The following is a 24,492-nucleotide window of genomic DNA, read 5'->3' on the forward strand; positions in this document are numbered from 1 at the left end:
CACCTGTTCAATATGACACAACTTAACATCAAAGTACTACTATTTCAAAAGGCAATTCACACATTACATTTCAAATGAGTGTCTATTCATTTCCTTACATTGATCTAACTATCAATTGATACAACTGCTCAAAATGATAAGAAACTATTGCATTACTCTGAATGCATAGTTGTATGGAAACAGACAAACAATCTTCCATGTTTACTAAATCATGAAAGTTTCAAGATAACGATATTCATTGTCACCAATTAGCATGGAGCATGAACCAATTAGACTACAATATCCATGGATGTAGCCTAATATTTGATCATACTGCTTCATCAGACACTGTGTCTATGGTCCCAAACACTGTACTACCTTTTCAGACTATGTACAGTATTGACAGCACTGCACTGTATAGATCATCACTCCTGTTCTGTTTCTTACAGTACAAGCAAGCAAGTTGAGGAACACTGCATTTGATGTTTTACAGTACTGTCTTTTCTTTTCTATTTCATAGCTAATTATTTTTTGCTTTAATTCAAATAAACCTATGTTGTGATTGTACTGTAGTGTTTTGCATCAATATATTACAAACTTTGTTCAATGATTCCACTGTAGTATTCTCTCTACTACTGCAGTGCCTTTACAGAGATGTATTTACTGTACATGTAGTGCCATAATGAAACCTGTATCACCTATTTTGTTCTACAATATTTAATGATTGTACGAACAATGACACAATGAAACTATCAGTTGCTTGTGTGTGGGTGATCTATAGTTATGTCTCAACGGTATTTCACAGTAAATTAGTTTTTTGAACCAATGATTGTGCAAGTGCAAGATTTCTTTAAAGATGTGTACACAATGCAATGTTTTGAACATTAGATAGCCTGTGTTACAAGTGATAACCGTTTTGAGTTTTGTGTCTAGAGTTTTGAAAAATGACATCAAGGTTCTGAAAATAGTAGCAAAGTGATTGTAAAAAACTGTAATGTCCTGCAATCTGAGCCTCCTCAATGGCTAGAAAATCCTGCTTTGAAAATGACAAAAGGGCAGTTGACATGAATTGTTTTGACATGCAATGTGGTGTGACATGCTACAGTCCATCTTAAACTGTTTTTGCACACATTTGCATTTTACATGCATTATTATGCAAGTATAGCTTTTATGAGCTCATTTACTGAAAAGCATGAGAATGTGTTGCAAAACATTTCATGCACGACCGTTTCAAATGATAGTGAGAAGAAGAAAAATTTTTTTTTTTTTTAAATAATTTGAACCTAAAATCTTGATGTTGATGTATCATGTTAAAAGTATCATGTTCAACAAAAGCAACTTGACGCACATTTCAACGTATAAAACTACTATTCCCATAGTGCATATCGCAACCCAAGCTTTGGGCGGGTCTATTTTGTAACTCAATGGGGGGATATCAATGGTGAAATTATGATTTCGACAAAATATATTAAAGTTTTTAATTATTACACAATTACGTTTGTTATAAAATATTACTCGAAACGTTTGACATTGGGCCATCTATGCAATGCATGTATATGGAGGTCTAATATGAGCACGAGTTTGTGTTATTTCCCTGTATCTTGAATAATAGAACAATCTCAACGCAAACTCTGCACATGTTGGTTGTTCTACGCTCATGGACTGAAGAATACTTGCCGAACTGTTAACGGTACAGGGAATAGCCGGTCAGGCAACCGTCCAGCCTCCCCTCACACTGGAAAGTCACGGAGCTCCAGCCACTACTGGGGATAAAGTTACCGAAACGGTTTGATTTGACCTCTTTGTTGTTTATCTTTTGTCCGCGAGGTATTTCTGTCTTCAGTACCGTGGAGAGGCCAAGTAATATCGGATGTGGTGAGTTCTGCATACTTATGTGCCTAGCTAATGCTAACTTGCTAACGTGTCCACAAGAACACGGTTACAGCTAGTCAAAGCCAAGTTTTTACGCTGAAGTTCAGTTAGCCAGGCGCAACAATTTGCCTGTAAAAAATGTAACTGGCCACTTTAGGAACAGCCAGCTAACGGCATGCGCGAGACAATGCGCTCCATGCGCGCATCACGAGCCGGGGATGAAAGAAACCAACTCATTCTTGTGGAAAAGTTGGCTAGTTCTCCCGTCATATGGTTTAGGTTATTTTTCAGAATTCCTTCGTGCTCTGCAAGAAGGTTGTGCTAAGCTAACAAGCTTCGTTTTTGCAGGCTAACGTTATCGCAAAACGTCCTTTTCAAAAAAGCTAGCCTGGAAAGATAGCGAGACAATCTTGACTGCCCATATATCTGCACAACTGCCGGTCTTTAAAACTATCTCAAGATTCACATTAGGAATAATAGACCAAATACTGAATCCAACTTGTAAGTTAGGGATGTGGGGTACCCGGTCATTGCTTTGCTTTTCTGGTTAACGTTAGATCACCGATCATTAAACCTCAAGCCGTTTATGTAACCCTGTGCATTGTTAGCATCGATTTGCTATACTGTAAACTGCAGCTTCTTTAAATCCCACGTTGCCCTCTTTAGTACGCATATAACTGCAATCTGAAACTATGATCTTAAGATGGTGTTTTGGAGCGAGCTAACTGGCTCACGCAACGCGTGAGGTTTTGACCATAAGTGCAGGTGCGTGAGCGGCAGAATGATGCGATGCGTTGGGGGTTGTTTACATTATTTGTACCTGCTGTAAAGGTAACTCACACAGGGGACATTTGCTTCTTTTATGCACCATATGCGAGAATAAGCGGCCCACTTGGGCCTTTGTTACAAGTATCACCCCATCCCCCAACGCTTATTCCTCTCATTTACAAGAAAGCCCATGCCTAACCCCTCATTTTAGCAGTCATTGCTTTGAAAAGACATTTTCTATGGGTTTGTTGGTTTAGGAGAGGTAAACTGATCCATGCAGGGCAATGAGGGGATGTTCTTCAGAGGTTATGAAAGCATCATTACCTTTAGGTGTATTTAAACTTTGGATAAGTGTAGACCTTCTCAGAGGCTATTATTGTATGGCCATATGTGATTGCTTTATTTTACGCCACTCTTTATGAAATATTTTACCCACATGGTTTACATCAATTATGTCTGCTCCTAGTAGAATATTTGTGACCTACTTAACAGTGTCAGCTGTCAACGAGCAGGTTGTAAGTTTATATTAGGTAGAGTGAATAAGTGCAGCACCTGCTTTAGTGTTTTGGTAAGCATTGTTATTTTGCAGCACATTACGACTCAAATAATACATTGTCATATTTTTCCTCAAAACATTGCTTTTACATTCAGTATCGTTTATATCTCCCTTGTAAATCCTTTAGGATATATAACCCATTTAAAAAAATAGTTCACCCAAAAAAAGAAAATTGTCATCATTTTCTCATACTTCACGTCATTCAAAAACTGTAGGGCTTTCTTCTGCTGAGCATGTTGAGTAACCAAATAGTTTTGGTTAGCATTGATTTCCATTGAATGGAGAGAAGAAAAAACATACAATGCAAACGCAATTGTTACTGTAAACCTTTATAAATATACAGTTGAGGAAAATCCACAGGTGGTGTATTTGTTATTTGTTTGTGAGTTAGATGGTAGCAACAACAAAAAGTAATCAGTCTGATATGGATTTAAAAAATATGGACACATTTTAATATCTTGTTAGTGTTTCTCATCTATGGCTTTAATATTTTGCAAATAATATAATGGATTTATGTAATAAGAAATAAAACCATTTTTAACAATGTGAACATGCATTCTTTCTGGCGATGCCGGAATGTTTAGAAGTATTTGACTGGCTGTAGCCACATTATAATAGACATCCAGTTTAATATAATATCTAACAGAACTACATTACTCTGCAATGTGAAGAGCCAGCGTCAAGGTCCAGCACACTTCTGAATGGTTGGTGTCAGTTTTCATAATGCATTTCAGAATGGTAGGTGTCACTTTATAATGACACCTGTGGCATTTTCTCTCATGGTAATTTACTAAATAAAATGCTTAATTGGTAAGTGTCAGTTTGTGGTGGCACATACCCCTGATCGTTTCACTTTTGTGGCCACCTATCTAAATAGTGTCTTTATTCTGTTATAATTCCAAATGAGACAGCTGAACTGTCAATCTTATGCAAATAGAGATTTTTTTGGGGTTATCTAAACTGTGTATTTAAATACATTGTAAAAATGCTTAATTTTTTATTATTATTATAATAAATATAAATACAGACAATGGGCCACGAGGCAGATATTAAGTATGGAGAAGCCTGATGGTTGTTGTAACAATACACTCTGGGTTACAATAAACCCCATGTTTGAAAGCAACATATTAATTAAATGTCGCTCAGAATAGTGCATATGTTACACCATATACAATGCATGGCAGAGAGTGGCATGTGACTCTAGGCCAGGGGGGTTCCAACCTGTCCTATAGAGCAGCACTGCACATTTTATGTCTCCCTCATCTAACACCTGATTCAACTCATCAGGTCATTAATTGAGACTGCAACACATGAATGGGTGTGTCAGAGAGGGGAGACAAAATGTGCAGTGCTGGGGCTGCTCCGGGACAGGTTTGAAACCCCCTGCACTGGGCTATTAGAGGTGCCACAACTAGGCATGGGAACCGAAACCCGGTATTAAACGGGCCCCGGGGCTGAATTTTGAAAGACCACTGTATCGATAAGCTCGGACGTTCTTTGTTCTGCTGTCGGTACTGGAGAAATTAAGAAAATATACATACTCTTTATTATTGCTATAAAGACGTTATTTGATATATATATATATATATACACACACACACACACACACACATATACATATATACCCATCCCTAGCCACAACATACGGCGACATTCTCTGCAACATTGTCAGTGGCACATGACGCAATCCATCGGCACTTCACACGTTTTAGTGGCACATGCCATGCCAGTGACAACTGGATGTGCCATTAAGCACATCAGCATGCGCCAATGGCTTCTGTGCCCAAGATGCCATGCCACTTAATGTTAATACCACTTCTCAGAAAAAAAAAAAAACACTGAGACATTTTACAAAATAGCTTCTTTATGTTTCACAGAAGAAGTCATACAATTTTTGGAACAACATGAATTAGGAGTAAATGACAATTTTTGGGTGACTATACTTCTGCAACATGGGCTCAGTGCTTTATTCACAGCATCTTGACAGTTAGGATAACGTGGTTCAGTTCATGCACATCTGAATATCAATTACAGAACCCTAAAGTCCCGGCATATGCCGTGTACTTTCTTGAAGTGGGCGGGCTATTCCGTAAAGTCATAGGTAGGGCAGCCAATGGGCGACTGCGGAGGATTGCAGCACTCTTGGCGAGCCCACCTTTTCCTGTTCCTCTTTATCCGAGCAGCTCCGCCCCTGTGCCACAGCTGCCATTTTGGTTTTGTTCCGTTCGCTGAAACAAAACCAGAAACGAGATATACAGGCAGGCAGCAGACTGGACGACACAGTGACTCGGCAGGATAGTGAAGGGGGCTTTCTCACAGCATCTCGCCCAGCGCTGTTCGTGCTGTTCCTGTCCATTTTTTTCCTCGAATCTACATCAACCCACAATCCGCACCGTCTAAGTTAGTTTCACACGAGGAGCGGTTTGCTGACACTGAGAGTGGACTGAGAAGGATTATTGGTAAGAGGCAAACCATTACACTTGATGCTAACTCGGTGCAAGCAGCTGTCTGCTTGAATAGAGCTTTATAGCGAGTAATTCCTCGCTTATGCTCGTATAATTAAGCGCTTTTTGATCGGCATAAATCATATCGTTGTGTTTGTGCAGGTGCGGAGTTCTTTCATTCACTGGTTAGCATGCGAACTTGACTAGAGAGCTAGGCCTCAAGCTCAGTGAACTGCCTGCACCAACTATTACAAAGCATGTAGCGGGCTAGCAAGCTAACTTAGGTGTCTAAAAAATTATTTACCGTTGCCTGCTAAGTGATCATCCGGTTAAATGAATCAAAACTAATTAGCGGCACGAGACCTGTTTGGATTTCACCTGGCGTCTGTTTAATTTAACATTTGATGTCTTGACATACTGCAGATTATTTTTTTCTGTCTCGTCGTAGCGGAAGTGAAAATCTGAAAAGTACAAAGCAGGTGTAACCGTTGATCTTTAAGTTACGTGATAATCGAGTTTGTGGATGTTATATTTTTTGCTTATGTCACGCTCGGATTTTTTCACGTTTCGGTTTTGCTTGGGTCATCCCAAATCAGAGGATGGGCACCTCAATATGCTCTTACCGTAATTTTGGTGTGCAAGATTACTTAACCATCTGTACGCTAATGGAATTTGTGGGCATTCTTCTGATTTTATTAAAGGGACAGTTCCCCGAAAATACATTTAGTAATTTTCTTACCGTCACGTTGTTCTAAACCTGTATGACGGACTTTCTTCCGGGTGGGAAAATTGTCAGGCATAATGACAGCCTCAGTCATTAGTACTATGGAAAAAATGAAAGTGAATAAGTGCTGTTATTTTTTTTTTTATTTTTTTTTGCCTAATAACTGTTATAATGTTTCACAGAATTCATTCAGGGTTAAAACAACATGAGGGTGAGTAAATGGTGATAGTATTAAACATTTTTGGTGAACTATCTATCCCGTTTAAAAATGAAGCATGTTCTGTTGACAACGGCACGATTGAATGCGGAATTTCCGCTCGAGCGCAGCTCGGGAGTTTGTCGTCATTCTAGAATATACGGTTTGATTCGAGGGCCGTCGAACTCTATGCAAATAATGAGCCTTATAAAGTTTATTTTCTTTTCCTGAGATATCTTAACGTAAAACGCGGTATTTTGGATGGATGGGCAACCGTAATACCATAAGTGTTCGTGTTTGTGCTACACGGAGCCGGTCTTGGAATTTGACATTCACTGCAGCTTTGTTTTAATGAATCAGCGGTTTTGTTAAGGCAGAGTGGGTGAGCCAGTAAATACACGAGCCATTCACCATAAACATAACGCTTCTGTCCTCGAGCTATTTATAGCAGAAGAGCTTAATCTTGCGGCAGAAATCAGGCTCTCCTTGTGCTGTGGATAGACAAACCTTGATTATTGTAAATCCTCACATAAGTGATCTGAATGTAGTTTGGTGATTTCCTATTCATCTGATTTTCTTTACATAGTACAAGCTCACTAAATACATTTATTTGCAGAACATTAGTTGTCTTGTTATAATAACTCTGCCTTGGTTTTATAGACCAGAATTTCCCTTTGCCCTTTTGACTGACAATGATTTAACTGCATTGCTGGTACCATCATTTTTTTTATATACTCTTGAAGGAACTGTCCAGTGCTGAAATGACAATTTATCTACGGTGTATATACTGGCATATTTCAGCATTCTCCTCAATGCACATTAGGTGTTTTATATACAGTTGATCATCTCTCTGTTTTCTTCTGGAAGTTTCAACGTTGTGCTCTTTTGTTCCATCTTGGCTGTATACCATGATCATAAAACATGTTTGTTCGTTAATGAATAAAAGTACAGTATCAGTAGAGCAATTTTTTTTCCTCGGGTGCTTGCACTTTAAATAATGTATTCAAACCATCTGGATGTTGCTATTATTGCTCATTTGCGCCACTGCTTTCCTGTTGTTTGTGGCAGTAAGACAAGCTTTTGACAAGCCCTAGAGCTAATAGCCAGAAAGGCTTTTAAGCCTCTACTAAGATATTAATTGGTTTGTTTAATTTGGGAAACTGATGTTATTCCACCAAAACTAAGTGACCTGTAAAACAATTATCTCTGTACTGTAGTTGTTTAATGTAATCATAATATTTAGGCACTTCAAGCTCATAATATTTGCTTGTAAAACTCAGAGATTGAGTTTTCTTTCTTTTTTAGATGTCCAGCTCGCCGCTGTCCAAGAAGCGTCGCGTGTCAGGATCAGAGACGAAGACGGGATCCCACTGCTCCTCCTCTAACTCTGTCAGAACTGAACTGTCTCACACACCAGCTAACGTAGGTTCAAGTCAGGCTTTTTAAAGCCATCTTGTTTGGATATAAGTTGAACATCTAGATGATCTAAATTTATATTGATTGAATTGATATAAAAAATTCAGATGTGCATTTTTTTGGTTAAAATCTTCATTCTTTACTGTGCCTGGATGTTGAAAGGCAGCCAGTTTAATAAGTCATGTGCTTGACTGTCTATTTATAGTCTGTTAACTGTGGTTTTCGGTCTCTGCAGGGCATGGCTAAGAATGGAAATGATGCTGAGATCGACGAGGGTCTGTACTCCAGACAGCTGTGAGTTTGGCCTTCATTTCAGTTTGATGTATCCTTGTAACGTTCTTTTTAAGCAAATTAACTGACTTGATCATGCGAGTAGTGGCTAAATTTAGTATGTGTCTCTCAGGTACGTACTGGGCCATGATGCTATGAAGCGAATGCAGAGCTCCAATGTTCTGATCTCAGGGCTGCGAGGTTTGGGTGTAGAGATTGCCAAGAATGTCATTCTGGGCGGAGTCAAGAGTGTCACCCTGCACGACCAGGGCATGGCCGAATGGAAGGACCTTTCATCACAGGTCAGTGGATGGGGCGTGATTTATAATTGCTTGTAAGCATTGAAGGGGGCTAAAAATAACTTAATTTTTTTTTTTAATAGCTAAATCTGCATTTTTTTAGCACAACAATTGAATTAATAGTTTGTGGTCAGTATTTAGCAAGGATGCATTAAACTTGTCAAAAGTTATAGTAAAGACATATGTTACAAAAGATTTCTGCTTCAAATAAATGTTGTTCTTTTGAATCATGTTCTGTTAATCAAGATATCCTGAGAAAAATGTATCACAAAAATATTAAGCCAAACAATTTTTTTCTACATTGATAGTTGCAAATGTTTCTAGAGAAGTAAATCAGAATATTAGAATGATTTCTGAAGGATCACGTGACACTGAAGACTGGAGTAATGATGCAGAAAATTCAGCTTTGCAATCACAGGAATAAAATATATATTAAAATATAGTACAATTACTTTCAATTGTGATAAAAAAAATCACAATATTACCCTCTTTATATATTTTTTGATCCAATAAATGCAGCCTTGGTGAGCATGAGATAAAAAAAAAATTAATAGCAATGTACATTAACATAGTAAGACAGAATTGTATAACCGTGTTCAGTCAAGTAAAAATATGAATACATTTGAAACCTAGCAGTATAATAATAGTAGTAGTAATAATAAGTGTTTGTTACATGTCTGTCTTAGTTTTACCTGCGCGAGGAGGATCTTGGGAAGAACCGTGCAGAGGTCAGTCAGCTTCGACTGGCAGAACTGAACAGCTATGTGCCTGTAACTTCCTTCACTGGCACCCTCACCAACGAATACCTGACCCAGTTTCAGGTACTGCCATTATTCTCCACTGGACTACACCCCTCAGCTGAACACATGGACTAATCCTACTTTTCCCACATACATATGGAACTTTGCATTGGTTAAAGTTTAACTGAATTTGAATGAGTTGCTTAAAAGGTGTTTGTGTTTGACCAGGTTGTTGTGCTCACCAACTCCAACCTCGATGAGCAGACACGCTTCGGGGACTTCTGCCACAATAATGGCATCAAGTTGATCGTGGCAGACACACGTGGGCTGTTTGGGTAAGAATACCCCCCCCCCCCTTATTTGTGTTGAGTTATTCATGTTTTTTTGATAATAATCTAATGTAAGTTCTGTGTTTGAATAGGCAACTATTCTGTGATTTTGGGGAGGAAATGTTAGTGTTTGACACCAATGGGGAGCAGCCGTTGAGCGCCATGATTTCAATGATCACAAAGGTAAGAGCCTGTGTGATGGTAGCATTAAACCTTGTTTATTGTATTAATAAAGTTGTCATTAGTTAAATTTCTGGCTGTCTGAATTTTTTGCTTTTTTGTATTGTGTGTAAAAAGGACGGCGCTGGTGTGGTTACATGTCTGGATGAAGCACGGCATGGATTTGAGAGTGGAGACTACGTTACTTTCACAGAAGTGCAGGGCATGACAGAGCTCAATGGTTGTGAACCAGTAGAGATCAAGACACTGGGTAAGTAATCAGGGGTTTTCTTCCTGTAACAGACCAAGGAACCCCCACTCAGACTCTTATCAGCCCAGGAACCTCCAGAATACAAAATAGTGAAAAAAAATGGGGTACTCAACCTTTTGAACTTCAAGCCCTTCCAATTTTAGAATTCCAGGAGCTTTATAAATAAACTGACCCCCAGTTTCACAGACAAGGCTTAAGCCTAGTCCCAGACTAAAATGCATGTTTGAGCTGTCTTAACTAAAAGGAGCTTGCACTGACATATCTTAAAATCTCAGTGCCATTGTTTTGTTTCAAGATGCACTCCAGTAATGTCTTTTTCTAAGGCATGTATATAAAAGCTACTTAAATGCCACAATTGAACTAAGGCTTAATCCTGGCTTATGCCGAGTTCACACTGAACGATTTTAGGCCTGATTTTCACTTGCCGACTGGTTTTGTGAGATTGCAGACAAATGCTTGAAATCACAGGCAAATCGGTGCTCGTTCATGTGAGTGACAATCACGCAGTGTGAATGATCAAAGACGTGATCTGAAAGAATCGCCGAAGCACGTGAGATGTTTGGCATGTTAAATATCTGGACCTGTCGCCGATTCAAAATCCTGCTGTGTGAATGTTTTCTGACTGAAAACTACATCGGCGATGACCTACAGCCAATAAGAGAGCAAGATACAGGGCAGTGGGATGTTTGGGGAGGAGTTATAGACCAGAATATCAGTATTTTAATAGATGTATTTACAATTATATCAAACCGAAACAAAGCACAAACATTTGCTTGAACAGCAGCAACAGCAGCACATTGCAAAATTATTTATTTTCAGTTCTTTGCAGAAAATACAATCCTTGCTCCTCTCGTCTCCCCAACCAGTATGGTTTTGTTTTTTTTTTTTGTTTTTTTTTTTTTTTCCTTTTTGCTGCAAATCAGCGCACAGAAAATTTGGATCGCAATCATCTTGCAGGCTATCATTTTAAATAACAATTTCAGTCTCCCGCGAGAACTCCGGTCTCATGCATGCGTGATCTTGCGTTATTTCCTTATTTCCATGCAGTGTGAAACCTCCTGTCGCCGATCCATCGTGCAGTGTGCACCGATCCACAGCAGCCACTGAATGTTACCCCAGACTATTTAGAAAATCATGCAGTGTGAACTCGGCATTAGGGTGCTTTCACACTTGCACTTTTGGTGTGCACCCGGGTTTGATTGATGTCAGAGTTTGGTTCGTTTGGATGTGAACACTGTCTTCCCAACTCGGGTGCGCACCCGTGAACCGTACCTGAGTCCACTTAAAAACGGGTGGTCTGCGGTACGGTTCATGTGAACTCTGGTACGGTTCGCTGCTGATATGAACACAATCATACTAAATCGTTGAAGTGCTATTAATGACTAGGGCTGTCACTTTTGTGAAAAAATCCTGTTCGATTTTTGAGACATAAGTGTTCATTGAATAGATTGTAAAATCGATTTTCCATGTCTAAAGACGTTTCCATTTTAAACGCAAAATATGGTCAAATCCGCGGACAACGAACAGGCATTAGGACGAACGTAAAGAGGGCGCTTGAGACGCGCACAAGTCTGCAATATTCCTGATGATTTATTGGCGTGAAGTTTCGTACACAATGACAAACAGGAGTGCAACATTCTCGAAAAACAATAAGCAGAGTGGACTGCCATAGCATGAATGAAAAACATTACCTCAGTCTTCAACATGGCTGTGTTTACGATTAGAAATGTCAAAGAAATTTCGCCTACGTTGGCGATTGTAGACGCGTAGCCCGAATTTGTATCTTAATGCATGAGACTGTCTGCATACCGGCAGAATTCACAGTTTTGTAGTAAAAAGAGACGCATTATGCAGAAGGATAATTTGCTGTTATGCGTGTTTGTCAGAGCCTGCAGTTGCTGTGTGACGCGCGTTCGCTGCGGGCGTATCGTGACAAGATCGTGACGAGCTGGACGCGCTCCGAGAAAAGACCGTTAAAATCGATTCCCTATTTTCGTTTTCGAAACTTGCGTTGGTTGGTCCAATCGATTGTGCAATCGATTTTCGAACGTAAAGTGACAGCCCTATTAATGACGTATGATTTGATGTGTCTTTTACTCACTTTCCTGAAGAGTATGTACTGTATGCAGAGAGGTTTATATCTCAATTCTGCTTGGCTTCAGCGTACTTTAGAGCATTGACAGTAGATTCACGGCAGATAGACGCCAGTGCTGTTACGTACTGAAGCTTTGGAAACAAAACCAATGGTTCAAAAACAATATGAAAGTGAGGTGAGCAACACTTTGCATTTTGCCGCCTTCTCCTGTGCCGTCGTTACCAAGCAACAGGGTGGTAAGCTGCTGCTTTGATGCAAACGCACCACGGTTCGTACCCAAATAATATAATCTGAACACAGTCCAGCAGGGTGAGGGGGGAGCAATCAAACTCCGATTTCGGACCTGGCAATCGAACCAAGTGTTAAAGCAAAGCATACTTCATCTTAGCCTTGTCTGTGAAACCAGGTCTGTGTTCTTCAGGCACCTCTCTTTTTAACCATTACATTTACATGACTCTTCTAGTCATTCTGTATTTACTATATAAAAACATATTTTTAGTTTTAAATGTTTTGTTCACAATAAAAACTTTTAGGCCTGGTTTCACAGACAGGGTTTAGATTAAGCCAGGATTAAGCCTTAGTTCAATTGGGGCATTTAAGTAGCTTTTATAAATGTGCCTTAGAAAAAAAAACATTACTGGTGGCCATCTTGAGACAAAACAATAGCACTGATATATTTTAAGATATGTCAGTACAAGTTGCTTTCAGTTAAAACTCGGGGACTAGGCTTAAGCCTTTTCTGTGAGGTTAGTGTTCTGAATAGCTAGAAAAATGTGTATTCGTTATATAATTGCACATGGCATTTTACGAGTTTATTAATGTTCGTGACAGATCTTGAAATTACATGTAAATGTAGGCTCCCTCAGACAGTGGGATACCTGTTTTTTCATGATGTGAAAAGTCTTGAAATAAGATATGTTTTTAGTTTTATTAGCTTAAGGCAAAACAATTCTTTAAATTGGTTAAATTAGAAAATATTAAATAGTCATTCTGAGGTCCCAATGGAAGTTTAACATTACTACACTATAAAATACTTAATTGAGCAAAAGTTGGAAAGCTAGATATTGTTTATATGTAATAAAAAGTTGTGTACATCTTCTCCATAGCCGCCTGATTAAAAACTAGTTGTAGATGTAAAACAGGTTATTCAATTATTTCGCTTAGTGACATTCAATAGTTGTTTATTTTGCTCTGCAAAGAGCTTGTTGACAAACTCAAGTACTCAAACTGTGTTGCCTCTATCATCTTCCTCACTGTGTGTCAAAACCGTATGCATCTGTGTCTTCATCCTGGCAAATTTAAAACCGTTCAGTTGTCTAGAGATGTCTGGTTGTTTGACAGGATTTACTGCTGTTTATGTTGGCCTACTTTTTAAAATGTAACTGGATCAGCATTGGACAACATGTGTCAATCACTTAAGCGACTGATTACATCAGTCAACTATCTCTGTCCTGAAGGAACAGGATCTGATGAATAACAGAAATAATATCCTGGAGTCTAAGTCCAAAACATTTTATAACTGTTAAAAGGTTTACTGTTAACCGTACACCATTTTAAGGTCAGTGAGCTGTTTTATGTGACTGTGATGTCCTCTGTCATCAGGTCCTTACACCTTCAGCATCTGCGACACAAGCTCCTTCTCAGACTATGTGAGAGGTGGTATTGTCACACAAGTGAAGATGCCCAAGAAAATTGCCTTTGTAAGTGGATGCCCCTACTGGGACTAACCTTATGGAACTCATGTAAAGTGATTCTAGTATTCTACTAGATTTCATATGCACACTTCTTTCTTTGCCCAGAAATCCCTGTCCTCCTCCATGGCTGAACCAGAGTTCGTACTGACTGATTTTGCCAAATTTGATCGTCCAGGCCAACTGCACGTGGGCTTTCAGGCGCTACATGCGTTTGAGAAGAAGCACAGTCATCTACCGAAGCCCTGGAGTCAGGTGCAGATTTTTTTTTCTTACTCTGCGTATGAATCAATCCACATTCAAACTTATTCTAACCAAGAACTGCCAAGAATGTTCTCAACCAATATAATGTGTTGAGTTGTGGGCCTCAGACTCTGTTACTCAGCAGTGATGTCTTTCTCTCTGTGTACTGCTGCAGTCGGATTCGGACGAGCTTGTGACTCTGGCTGAAGAGGCGAACGCTGCACAGACCGGATCTGCCAAGCAGGAGCAGCTGGACCAAGCACTCATCAAAAAACTGTCCTATGTGGCTGCTGGAGACCTGGCACCCGTCAATGCCTTTATTGGTGGGCTTGCTGCCCAGGAGGTTATGAAGGTAATAGTCTCCCATTATTGTCTTTGAGCTTCAGATCAATGAGATATATATTAGGAACGTGTTGCATTAGCCTCATCTGTCATGGTCTGTTAAATGTTTCCTTTTTTTCTTCATCTGCTCAGGCCTGCACAGGGAAGTTTATGCCCATTATGCAGTGGCTGTATTTTGATGCTCTGGAGTGCTTACCTGAGGCTGAGGAAACTGTTCTTACAGAGGAAGAGTGTGCACCTGTGAGTACCCCTAGTCAATCACCTTCATTTTGCAAGATATTTCCGTGGCTTCTGTATTTGTTTGACATTAGTTAAATTTATATTAGTCAAATTTTGCAGCTCCCTCTGAAGATTGTGGCTTTCATACAAAGAATAATTTATTCATTCATCTGTTTTCTACAGAGGAACTGCCGGTATGATAGCCAGATTGCTGTCTTTGGGTCCAAGCTTCAGGAGCTGTTAGCCAAACAGCGATATTTTCTGGTGAGGAGCTGAAACTGGGCGTTCATCAAAATGGGAGACAATTACACCATGCTTGCTGGAAAAAACAACTTTTCTAATTTTAGTTAAAATTACTAACTTAAATTTCAAAAAATAAATTCAAACTGTTTAGAAATATAAATGACAAAAGCACATAAATTAAGCTAAAAAGAAAAAGTATAAAAACAAGCTAATTCAAAATATAAAAAATTCTAATGGTTTAGAAATTATACAAAAACTGCTTCACTTTCTGAAGTGTTAATTTTTGTGACTTATTTCTTGTGTTCAGGTTGGTGCTGGAGCCATTGGCTGTGAGCTGCTGAAAAACTTTGCCATGATGGGGTTGGCCAGCGGTAATGGCGAGATCATAGTCACTGACATGGACACCATAGAGAAGTCCAATCTCAATCGACAGTTCCTCTTCAGGCCCTGGGATGTCACGGTGAGATTGACCTGACACATTATTTGACTGGAGGAGAGAGTTTTGGGGAGAGAACTTGATAATGGTGTAAGCCAGGTGCACACTGTATGATTTTTGGCCACGATTTGGCTGTCTCTTGAGACAAATTGTGTGAATCCTAAAAGATTCCTCTGATCCTAAGCCAAAATCTGAAGTCTTTGATCGCTAGTTTGACATGTTCGAAGACAGCCAATTACTGACAATTGCGGGCAAATTTTACCTCCAACAAAATTCTGGCAGTGTCAGAAGTTTAGAGGCAAAGTCCTGCAGTGGGATGACAACTGTCAAATCAAAAACCAATAGGAGCACAATTAGTGAGAAAACAAGAAACCGCCTCTTGCTCCACACACATCTTTGATTTTTCCAGTTGTCTTTTCAAGAAAAGCCATGATCAAAATAGATACTAGAGATTGTTTTTGTTTGCTAGGTGTCATTTCTATCCCGCATGTAAATGTAGCTCACAGTCACCAAACGGCTTGATGTGAAACTCATTTTGCTTGTCCATTTTTAATGCTTCTTCACTGCCGTGCAGTCTTGACATTGACAACTGAGATCCTACAGTGTGACGTGGCTTACAGCAAGGGTCATGTTGGTACAGTCTGACAAGCAACATCTGTAAAGGACTATTCTAAATTGTACACTGTGCACCCGGCTTATGGTTGCTGATGACTTTGCTGCTCCTTTGAGCAGAAGATGAAGAGCGAGACTGCCGCTGCAGCCGTGAAGCAGATGAACCCGACAGTCCGCATCACAGGCCATCAGAACCGCGTAGGGCCGGACACAGAGAAGGTGTATGATGATGACTTCTTTGAAAGCCTTGATGGAGTGGCAAATGCTCTTGACAATGTAGATGCCCGTAAGTTGAGAGTTTTTGAAAGTAAAGTGGCTTGTCATGTAGGTCACGTCAAAATGTAATGATCAAATAGCTGCTTGTGAAATCGACTCGGCATGCTTTGATTTTCCAGGTATGTATATGGACCGGAGATGTGTGTACTACCGTAAGCCATTGCTGGAGTCTGGTACTCTAGGCACCAAAGGGAACGTGCAGGTGGTCATTCCCTTCCTGACAGAGTCATACAGCTCCAGCCAGGATCCTCCAGAGAAGTCCATTCCCATCTGCACGCTCAAAAACTTCCCTAATGCAATCGAACACACCCTCCAGGTAACAAGTAATATTGTGTTGAACTTCTGTTGTCTTGAGCCTTAAGTACTTTCATTGACCTAAACTGACCTTTTACTGTTTGTCCATCCTCTCACTCTCTTAGTGGGCTCGTGATGAGTTCGAGGGACTTTTCAAGCAGCCTGCTGAAAATGCCTTGCAGTATCTGACGTAAGTTCCCATCACCCTGAACAACCCTGTAAGTTTGCCACTCATGGTGCTGTCAGTTGTTTTAAAATGTAATGATGTTATCCCTCCCCAGAGACCCAAAATTTATGGAGCGCACCCTGAAGCTCCCTGGAGCTCAGCCGTTGGAGGTCCTAGAGGCAGTATACAAGAGCCTGGTGACAGACAAACCACGCAACTTTGAGGACTGTGTGGCTTGGGCTCGGAACCACTGGCAGTGTCAATATAACAACAACATCCGTCAGCTCCTGCACAACTTCCCCCCAGAACAGGTGAGGCCTGCCTGTTCTCATTTTATCAGCTGTGAGTGGAGTGATTATGGAGTCATATGGTGTGACGCCTCCCCCAAAAATGATTTTGTAATAAAAACAATTTTTCTTTTTTTCTTTTCTTTTTTTTTTTTGAAAATGGTTAGGATGTGTTCAAGTGTACATGTTTTGTATCAAGCTTAGATTTCTGTATCAAGCTTAAATCATTTTAATACTTTTTTTTTCTGTTTTAATTTGTGATGTAACAGAATTAGTGACAAGTCATTTCATCTGAATTGTGACATAAACAGATCCGTGCAACGGATTATTAAAGTGGGGCAGGGACTTGGTTCTATCCATCAGTTTTTAATTAGAGGAAAAATGTTGATTTTCAATGCTGTAGCCTTTGACGATGTTGAGGTGACTTTAACATTCTATCTGACATACCCTGTTGCTCCAAAAGGTAGAGATTTGTTACAAGATCCTGTTTAGGATAAACCCATAGGAGTTTTCAGTTTCTTTCCTGAAACTTTTGAAAAGCTTTTTTTTAATTAGTGATTTTACCTCTATTTTTGACAGAAATTAAGTTAATGTACAGATTAAAAACATTCCCCCAAAAAGTAATCATATGTATCCCTTAGTTTTAGAAGATATCCTGTTTTGAAGAATATGTTGAATCCCCAGTTTAGTGCTGTCCAGATTTACTGTGCGTTCACACCGGAAGCTAATAGCGCGTCAAATTTGCGCTTGCCGCGTCTAGTAATACGCTTGACCACTTTGTGTCCATTCGTGCGTAAAAACAAAAGTTTGAAGTGAAATTTACGCACGTCAGAGGCGAAAGTTTCGAAACCCTTTGGCGGCCATCTTTTTACAAGATGTCTGATGTTGATCGATTATGTATCAAGAGTCACCGCTCTGGAGAGCAGAACAGCGGCGTAGGGATCATCGTCGCCGTATTTGGGTCCACCAGACCCTTCGGAGGCGAACCCAGTTTGACGAGTTTCACCATTTGCTCCAGGAGCTGCGCCTGGATGACGGCCGCTATCAGCGGTGCTTCCGCCTGTCTCGCGCCCAGTTTAATGACCTGTTGTCCCGCATCGGAGCGAGGATCGCCCTCACCCACATAATCTGTAATTTATTTTTGTATTGAAGATAAATGGAGCCAGCCTCCAAAAGTAATTAACCTGTCCTGTCTTTTTCTTTTTCTCACACAACACTGTCCAGACATGAACTATTCTTATACACTAAAGTATATTGGTTGTCTTTACATTAGAATAATAATGTTTCATATAATCTGGATTTAGATATGGAATAAATAGCATTCAATACAAAATTAATGTCATGTATGTTGAAATCAAGTTTTTATGTGATAAAAGATTTACTTTTTTACTTCACCATGTGCTCTGATTGGTTAACGCGGCGCGAAGTGACGCAGAAGTTCAGATTTTTCAACTCAGGCGGCAGACGCGAATTTGCATCAAACGCGTGAATGCACAAAAAGCACTACATAAAATCATTCACGCTTAACGCGCCAGACGCTCAATTCGCGCGAATGAGGCGTATTCGCGTCTACCGCGCCGCGCTCTACGCCTCATTCGCGCCGCAGGAATTTTTTACGCACGTAACGCGTCTTTGCATTGAGTTAACATTGAAATCACTCGTGCCTGACGCGCTATTCGCGTCTGGTGTGAACGCACCATTACATCTTTAAGTCATGAGTCCATTCAATTTCAAATCTTGCTTTTTTTGGATGTCAAGTGAGTGTGGTGTGCCTTATGATACCGGTATGCTCTCTGTCCAGCTCTGTAAATGTGCAAAAAGTGCAAAAGACATTTATAATGTTAAAAAAAGCATTAATTTAAAACAATTCACAATTCGATTTTCCATTTCATATTTCTATTTCAATCTTTGTTCATCAAAAAAAAAAAAACAGATTTGATTTGACTGGATTGTTGAAAATATAAATATCATTAGTTTCCAAGGAACAAAAAAGCCATGTGAATAGAAATATTCAGTGTTAAATAAATGCTTTAGAAATTTGGCATTGAAACTTTTATTGTGTAGATTACAAACAGCAGAAAATCAGCAAACAAGAAGCATTCATATACATTTTTCCAACAGAAAACAAAAACAAGAAAAAGCATATTGTCATGTTATACTGTCTAAATGCAAGTTATTTTCACTGAAAGTTTGGCAGTTGCGCTACAGAAAGCTGACAGACTGACATTACTGACACAAGTAAATAAGCGTTGCTATGGAAATGATACACTGTTGATTCTGTTCGCATTGGTTTAAACTGGATGGTTACACTGTCTACATAGGACACGCACGACACATTGCGTCAAAAGCACATAAAAGAAACCTTTATAACCAGTTATTTTGTCTACACTGAATGTGCTCCAATTCGCAGACGGATACTACGTTCTATTTATAAAGCACTCGATCTGCCCGCTTGCGCTACTGAAAACTCATTTGGAACGTTCGTTTTGTGACCAAGGACACGCTAGTGCAGACGTGCTCCTGTTAAGTTTTATCTCTTAAATCTTTGCCATTTACACTCTTTAAACAAACGCCACCCAAGATCACTTCAATTTCCCTGATCAGAAACTCTAGTTTCTAAAGGTCTATAACATGCATTTAAGAAGTAGTGTACATTTCCATGAATTTACAACTTTGTTGAACATTATTGTAATATCTTCCACTCTCTTTGTCCAGCTTACCAGCTCTGGTGCGCCATTCTGGTCGGGTCCAAAAAGATGTCCTCATGCATTAGAATTCTGCACTAACAATGTGAGTATTCACTGTGTGAAGACTCAAATAAAACTGATTCCTTTTGAAATTTCACATGGTGAAAATGAGTGATCGTGATATTATTGTTATTGGCAGGATCTTCACATGGACTACATCATGGCAGCGGCTAACTTATATGCCATTTCATATGGCCTGCCAATGACAACTGACCGCCCGGCTTTGACCAAGCTACTGCAGGAAATTAAAGTGCCTGAGTTCACACCCAAGTCAGGAGTCAAGATCCACGTGTCTGATCAGGAACTGCAGAGTGCCAATGCATCAGTCGGTAAGAGAAGAGGTGATTGAGAACATTTAGGTAGACGTAGATTTAAAACAGTTGAAAGATAGTGAAACGACACTATTATTGATGCAACTCGGTCTCTTTTCAGATGACTCTAGGCTTGAAGAACTGAAGACACTGTTGCCTTCTACAGATGCGACTTCTCAGTTCAAGCTCTGTCCCATTGAATTTGAAAAGGTGACGCTTATAACTCGACCCCAATTTCCCGGCCAGTAGAACTTCTTAACTTCAGTTCAAATGCTAATTATGTTCTCTTCCTCAGGACGATGACACAAACTTCCATATGGACTTCATTGTAGCTGCTTCTAATCTGAGAGCAGAGAACTATGATATTCCTCCTGCAGATAGACACAAGGTGAGAGGGCAGCTGAAATGATTTTTCAACTTTCTTGGGAGTTAAGTCCCATCATTGCAGATCCTCACCTTTCGTTTTCTTGTTTCAGAGCAAGCTCATTGCTGGGAAAATCATTCCAGCCATCGCCACGACGACGGCTGCCGTGGTGGGTCTGGTGTGTCTGGAGCTGCTGAAGATCGTTCAGAAACACACAAAGCTTGAGTCCTACAAGAACGGCTTCATGAACCTCGCTCTACCTTTCTTTGCCTTCTCTGAGCCCATAGCTGCCCCCAAGCACAAGGTACGCGGCAGCGTTCTCCATTACAGCAGCGATGTTGGCATCCCTTTAAATGACTACGGTATTCTCACACTCTCGCCTTCTTTCACAGTACTACGAGATTGATTGGACGCTTTGGGACCGTTTCGAGGTGAAGGGCATTCAGTCCAATGGTGAAGAAATGACACTCCGACAGTTCTTGGACTATTTCAAGGTATTGTTTGATGTTTATTGTTGCATTTGAGTACTCGACAGATAAATCAACTGATTTCTTTGTTATCCAGGACTATGAATGACACGTTTTTAAGATGAACAGTTTGAATTGTTAAAAATAACTGTTTGGTGTAACTTGGAGAAATTATAACAGAATTATATTATTATTTTATAGTAAAATGTAAAATTATATTATGACTCGGAGAAGTACAAGAAATATCATGCAATCAAGACATTTTATAATTGTTTAAGGAAAATCATACAATCCAGACAGAATGCTTTTCTTCCCCATTAAAAGTATGACATGAATATTGTGATTCAAATATTTATATGGAATGACATGGAGAAAAAAATATTGTGAAATTGGGCCATATCGCCTAGCATTATTCGTGCCCATCCCTTGTAGAAACAGGCAAACTAGGGTCTTTTTAATCCTGTGTACTCGTGGTTCACGCTCTGTTCCTCCCTCAGAATGAACACAAACTGGAGATCACTATGCTCTCTCAGGGAGTTTCCATGCTCTACTCTTTCTTCATGCCCGCGGCCAAGCTTAAAGAAAGACTGGAACTGCCGTAAGTTTGTTTTTCCTATCTTTGTAGACGTACTGGATTATAATCATATGGGCATAAATGAGGCATATAGAATTGCAGAAAATGAAAATTGTTGCCTCTGTTTTGCTCTTCATAGGATGACTGAGATCGTGACCAAGGTGTCCAAGAAGAAACTGGGGAAGCATGTTAAAGCACTAGTCTTTGAGCTCTGCTGCAATGATGACACAGACGAGGATGTTGAGGTCCCGTACGTCAGATACACCATCCGCTGAGAGGGCTGTTGGGGTAGGGAAGGGAACATGGAGGAGGGAGAGGGCGGCCCACTGGGGATGGGGAGCATCAGTATGCTTGGAGAGCCCAAAGAGAAATCATTTTTTTTATTTTTTTTTTATCAGTTACTGAATAATATGAATATTATATCTCAAACACCCCTTTCTCTATTGGTTGAGCTCACTAGGGTGTGATTCTTTCAGGCTGGTTATCATTTGGAATATGGGGAGCATGTGAATCTTTGGCTCTAACTTATTTGAACTGGTTGTTGTAACACGGCTTCAGTGAATGAATTAATCTGTACACCGATTGTCACTCCCTCCCTCTGAATCTCTTTCACACTGATCTCTGTTCCTGTCCTCATGATACGTTTGTGGGCAGCACCATCTTGCTTTGTACTCTGGAGTAAAATATTGACTAATGCCAAAAAAAAAAAAATGGAGTACTAAGGAAAAATATCAGTTATGTTTGCATTTTTCCTTTTTTTCCAAATCGCTGCCTTGGCTTGATGTCACGTTTAAATGTATCTTGAAATGCCCTTTTTGGCCAGGGTCTTGGAGCGAGTTGGTCCACTTACTGAACTCCTGCTCTCCCATAGGCCCAGTGGGAACATCCCTTTGCCTCTCTGGCGTGTTGAGTTGGGTTGGGTTCAGGAACTTGCACATAACTTTTTTTTTTTTTTTTTTTTCTCCCCTTTTTTTTCTTTTTTGGGGGCGAACTTCTGGTGTACACCTTGTAGAACATAAACTCTGTATTCTTTCTACTTTGTTAAACTCCAAAAAAAAAAAAAAAAAACATTACAGTACAAAAAAGTGATTTTACTCTGTAATGGGAGCACTTAGTGTTAGTGAATAAAGTTGAAAACATTTCTTTGCTTAATTGTCTTTTCTTTGCTACTGTTGTTTTTAAAATGTATCTATGAAGTTAATAAAAAGTATCTGCAGTTAAGCAAAATGGTTATCAGGAATATTTCAATGTTTCTGTCACGTTAAGTTGCACAGTACACATTCAATCCATAGGATTTTTATTGTTTATAGAAAGGGGGGGAAAAAGACAAAATATGGAATCTCTGCCACTTGTTTTTACTAGTTTTTACCACTATTTTACAGCAATAATACATGGCAGAAATAAATAACATTTCAAAAAAATATATTTTCTCCAATTGTTGACAATTGCTTGTTTTTATATGCTGGATTGTGAGTCACTCAACTTAAACTGTGCCATTTCATGACATCATGACAGCTTTTTGGTTTACATTTACTCCAGTTTGGCTGTTAAACTGTTCTGAGTCACTATCTTGTAAATTAAATTATTCAACTCCATGCAAAATTATAGCACACTGGTTTTCGGTTTAAATTGTACTTTGTCCCCCTTTTCTATTGATTTCTCTCAACCCCACTGCAAAAAAAGCTCAAAGTGTGATGCTGCCACCATTAGGCTTCACATTTGAAACTGTTTATGTTGGTGTTTTACTCTTGCTGTCATCACATTACAGAAGTGTTCTCCAAGTTCTTGTTGGCACACTTCATGTGGTTTTTATGCACTTTTCAAGAGGAGTTACGGTTTGGTGCTTTGTGACTTTTTTTTTTTTTTTTTTTTTTTTTTTTTTTTTTCAAGCATTCGAGGCACCAATTACATGTCTTTTTGTTGTGGTGGTTGTTTAAAATTAATATGGCATCTGAGTTTTGAATACTATAAATGTATTAAATGAACATTTAAGCAGAAAGAAGAGTAAATATTCCATTTTCTCTGCAGTTTGTGTAGTGCTGATTGCAGTTGTCAACCTTTCTTAAAGGACAAATTCTTATGAAAAATGCATACAAATACTATTTTAAAATTTTATATGAAATGTATATTTTTCAAATAATTTTTTACTCTAAAACCGAGAAATACAAATCTAAAGTTGTTGCAAATTTGAGGTTGATATCTCAAAAAATGACCTTTCAGTAAGTTTTTGTTTGGGTGTAGTACCAAACGTTTCCATTAGATGAAATTAGTTTCCAATGTGGTCATTTTTGACCGAAAACGGTACCGGTGTGACTATTTTTTCCAGGACCATTTAACTTTTTGAAATCATGTCCATAATTTTGTGTTCACATAGCAAGTGCCAAAACCTTTACAAAGTTTCGTACCATTCTGATGAAGTAAAACGTTTCTAAAATTGATCATTTTAGAACAGCACTAAAGGGTTAAGGGAAATGTGAGTTAAACAATTACAAACTTAACATTTGGTCTCAAACTAGTTAGCCTCTTCTGAGTGACCACTAAATTAAGGCTACATTTGCAACCATGTTACTAATTCTGTCTTAATTATTTAGAAGTTTATTTAAATTGAATTTAATTTATTTAAATTCATTAAGGTTTTACATTGGTTACAGGGCTGCAAAAATGTTCAAACCTGATTTAAATGAATAGGAATTGAAACTGCTCATATAGTAAATAGTTTGACCATCAAATAATTTCTAAAGGTTTTCAAAGAACATTTTAAAACAACCTATTTTTGAATGCAAAAAATAGGCCGTCATTTCTGTGGATTCTTTTTTGAAAAACACTTTCTTCCTGACATGCTTCACGACAAGCCTAATTTGACCTGTGAGCATCTTTGTCATGTTTCTCTGTCATGAACTGTGCTAGCCATGATCTAATCAACCGAGCAGTTGCCGCCACTGTTTAATTTTCAGTAATAGGTCAGAAGATTTGGTTTAACTTCCGTCCTTTTCAGTGATGGAGTTAAGTATGGCTGGCGTAACTACACAGAGACACGAGACGTTAAAGAGAGGTGGTTTAGCTTCGTTCTGCCTGACAACAGGAAGTACAATTTTTTTTCTT

At 39.2% G+C, this 24,492-nt stretch overlaps 1 protein-coding gene across 4 annotated transcripts; it reads left to right on the forward strand.

Moving 5' to 3' along the window:
- The first annotated feature begins 1,612 nt into the window (after nucleotides 1-1,612).
- On the forward strand, nucleotides 1,613-22,531 carry uba1 (ubiquitin-like modifier activating enzyme 1). 4 transcript variants are annotated; one of them, XM_081385855.1, is made up of 26 exons: nucleotides 1,613-1,854; nucleotides 7,845-7,961; nucleotides 8,191-8,249; nucleotides 8,359-8,527; nucleotides 9,211-9,345; nucleotides 9,493-9,599; nucleotides 9,686-9,776; nucleotides 9,891-10,023; nucleotides 13,721-13,818; nucleotides 13,918-14,064; nucleotides 14,228-14,404; nucleotides 14,527-14,634; nucleotides 14,797-14,877; nucleotides 15,164-15,316; nucleotides 16,025-16,190; nucleotides 16,300-16,496; nucleotides 16,600-16,664; nucleotides 16,756-16,951; nucleotides 19,643-19,717; nucleotides 19,814-20,015; nucleotides 20,107-20,195; nucleotides 20,281-20,373; nucleotides 20,462-20,653; nucleotides 20,742-20,843; nucleotides 21,314-21,414; nucleotides 21,530-22,531. In XM_081385855.1, exons 2-26 carry the CDS (start codon nucleotides 7,845-7,847, stop codon nucleotides 21,663-21,665), a joined length of 3,189 nt encoding a protein of 1,062 aa, XP_081241981.1. In that variant the 5' UTR covers nucleotides 1,613-1,854; the 3' UTR covers nucleotides 21,666-22,531. The 4 variants fall into 4 exon arrangements, with proteins under 4 accessions (XP_081241981.1, XP_081241983.1, XP_081241980.1 ...); XM_081385857.1 differs by having other exon boundaries at nucleotides 1,615-1,854; nucleotides 19,814-20,003; XM_081385854.1 differs by lacking the exon at nucleotides 1,613-1,854 and adding an exon at nucleotides 5,358-5,634.
- The last annotated feature ends 1,961 nt before the right edge of the window (nucleotides 22,532-24,492 follow it).

The sequence above is a fragment of the Scardinius erythrophthalmus genome (genome assembly GCF_964197995.2).
Source record: "Scardinius erythrophthalmus genome assembly, chromosome: 15".
In the NCBI taxonomy this organism is placed as follows: domain Eukaryota; kingdom Metazoa; phylum Chordata; class Actinopteri; order Cypriniformes; family Leuciscidae; genus Scardinius; species Scardinius erythrophthalmus.

What these genes read in the sequence shown, in the direction of transcription:
- uba1 (XM_081385855.1), top strand. Translation starts at nt 7,845, where the DNA reads ATGTCCAGCTCGCCGCTGTCCAAGAAGCGTCGCGTGTCAGGATCAGAG. An exon ending in TCTTGACAATGTAGATGCCC is followed by an intron (nt 16,191 to 16,299) that starts GTAAGTTGAGAG and finishes TTGATTTTCCAG; the next exon opens with GTATGTATATGGACCGGAGA. An exon ending in CTCCTGCAGATAGACACAAG is followed by an intron (nt 20,374 to 20,461) that starts GTGAGAGGGCAG and finishes TTCTTGTTTCAG; the next exon opens with AGCAAGCTCATTGCTGGGAA.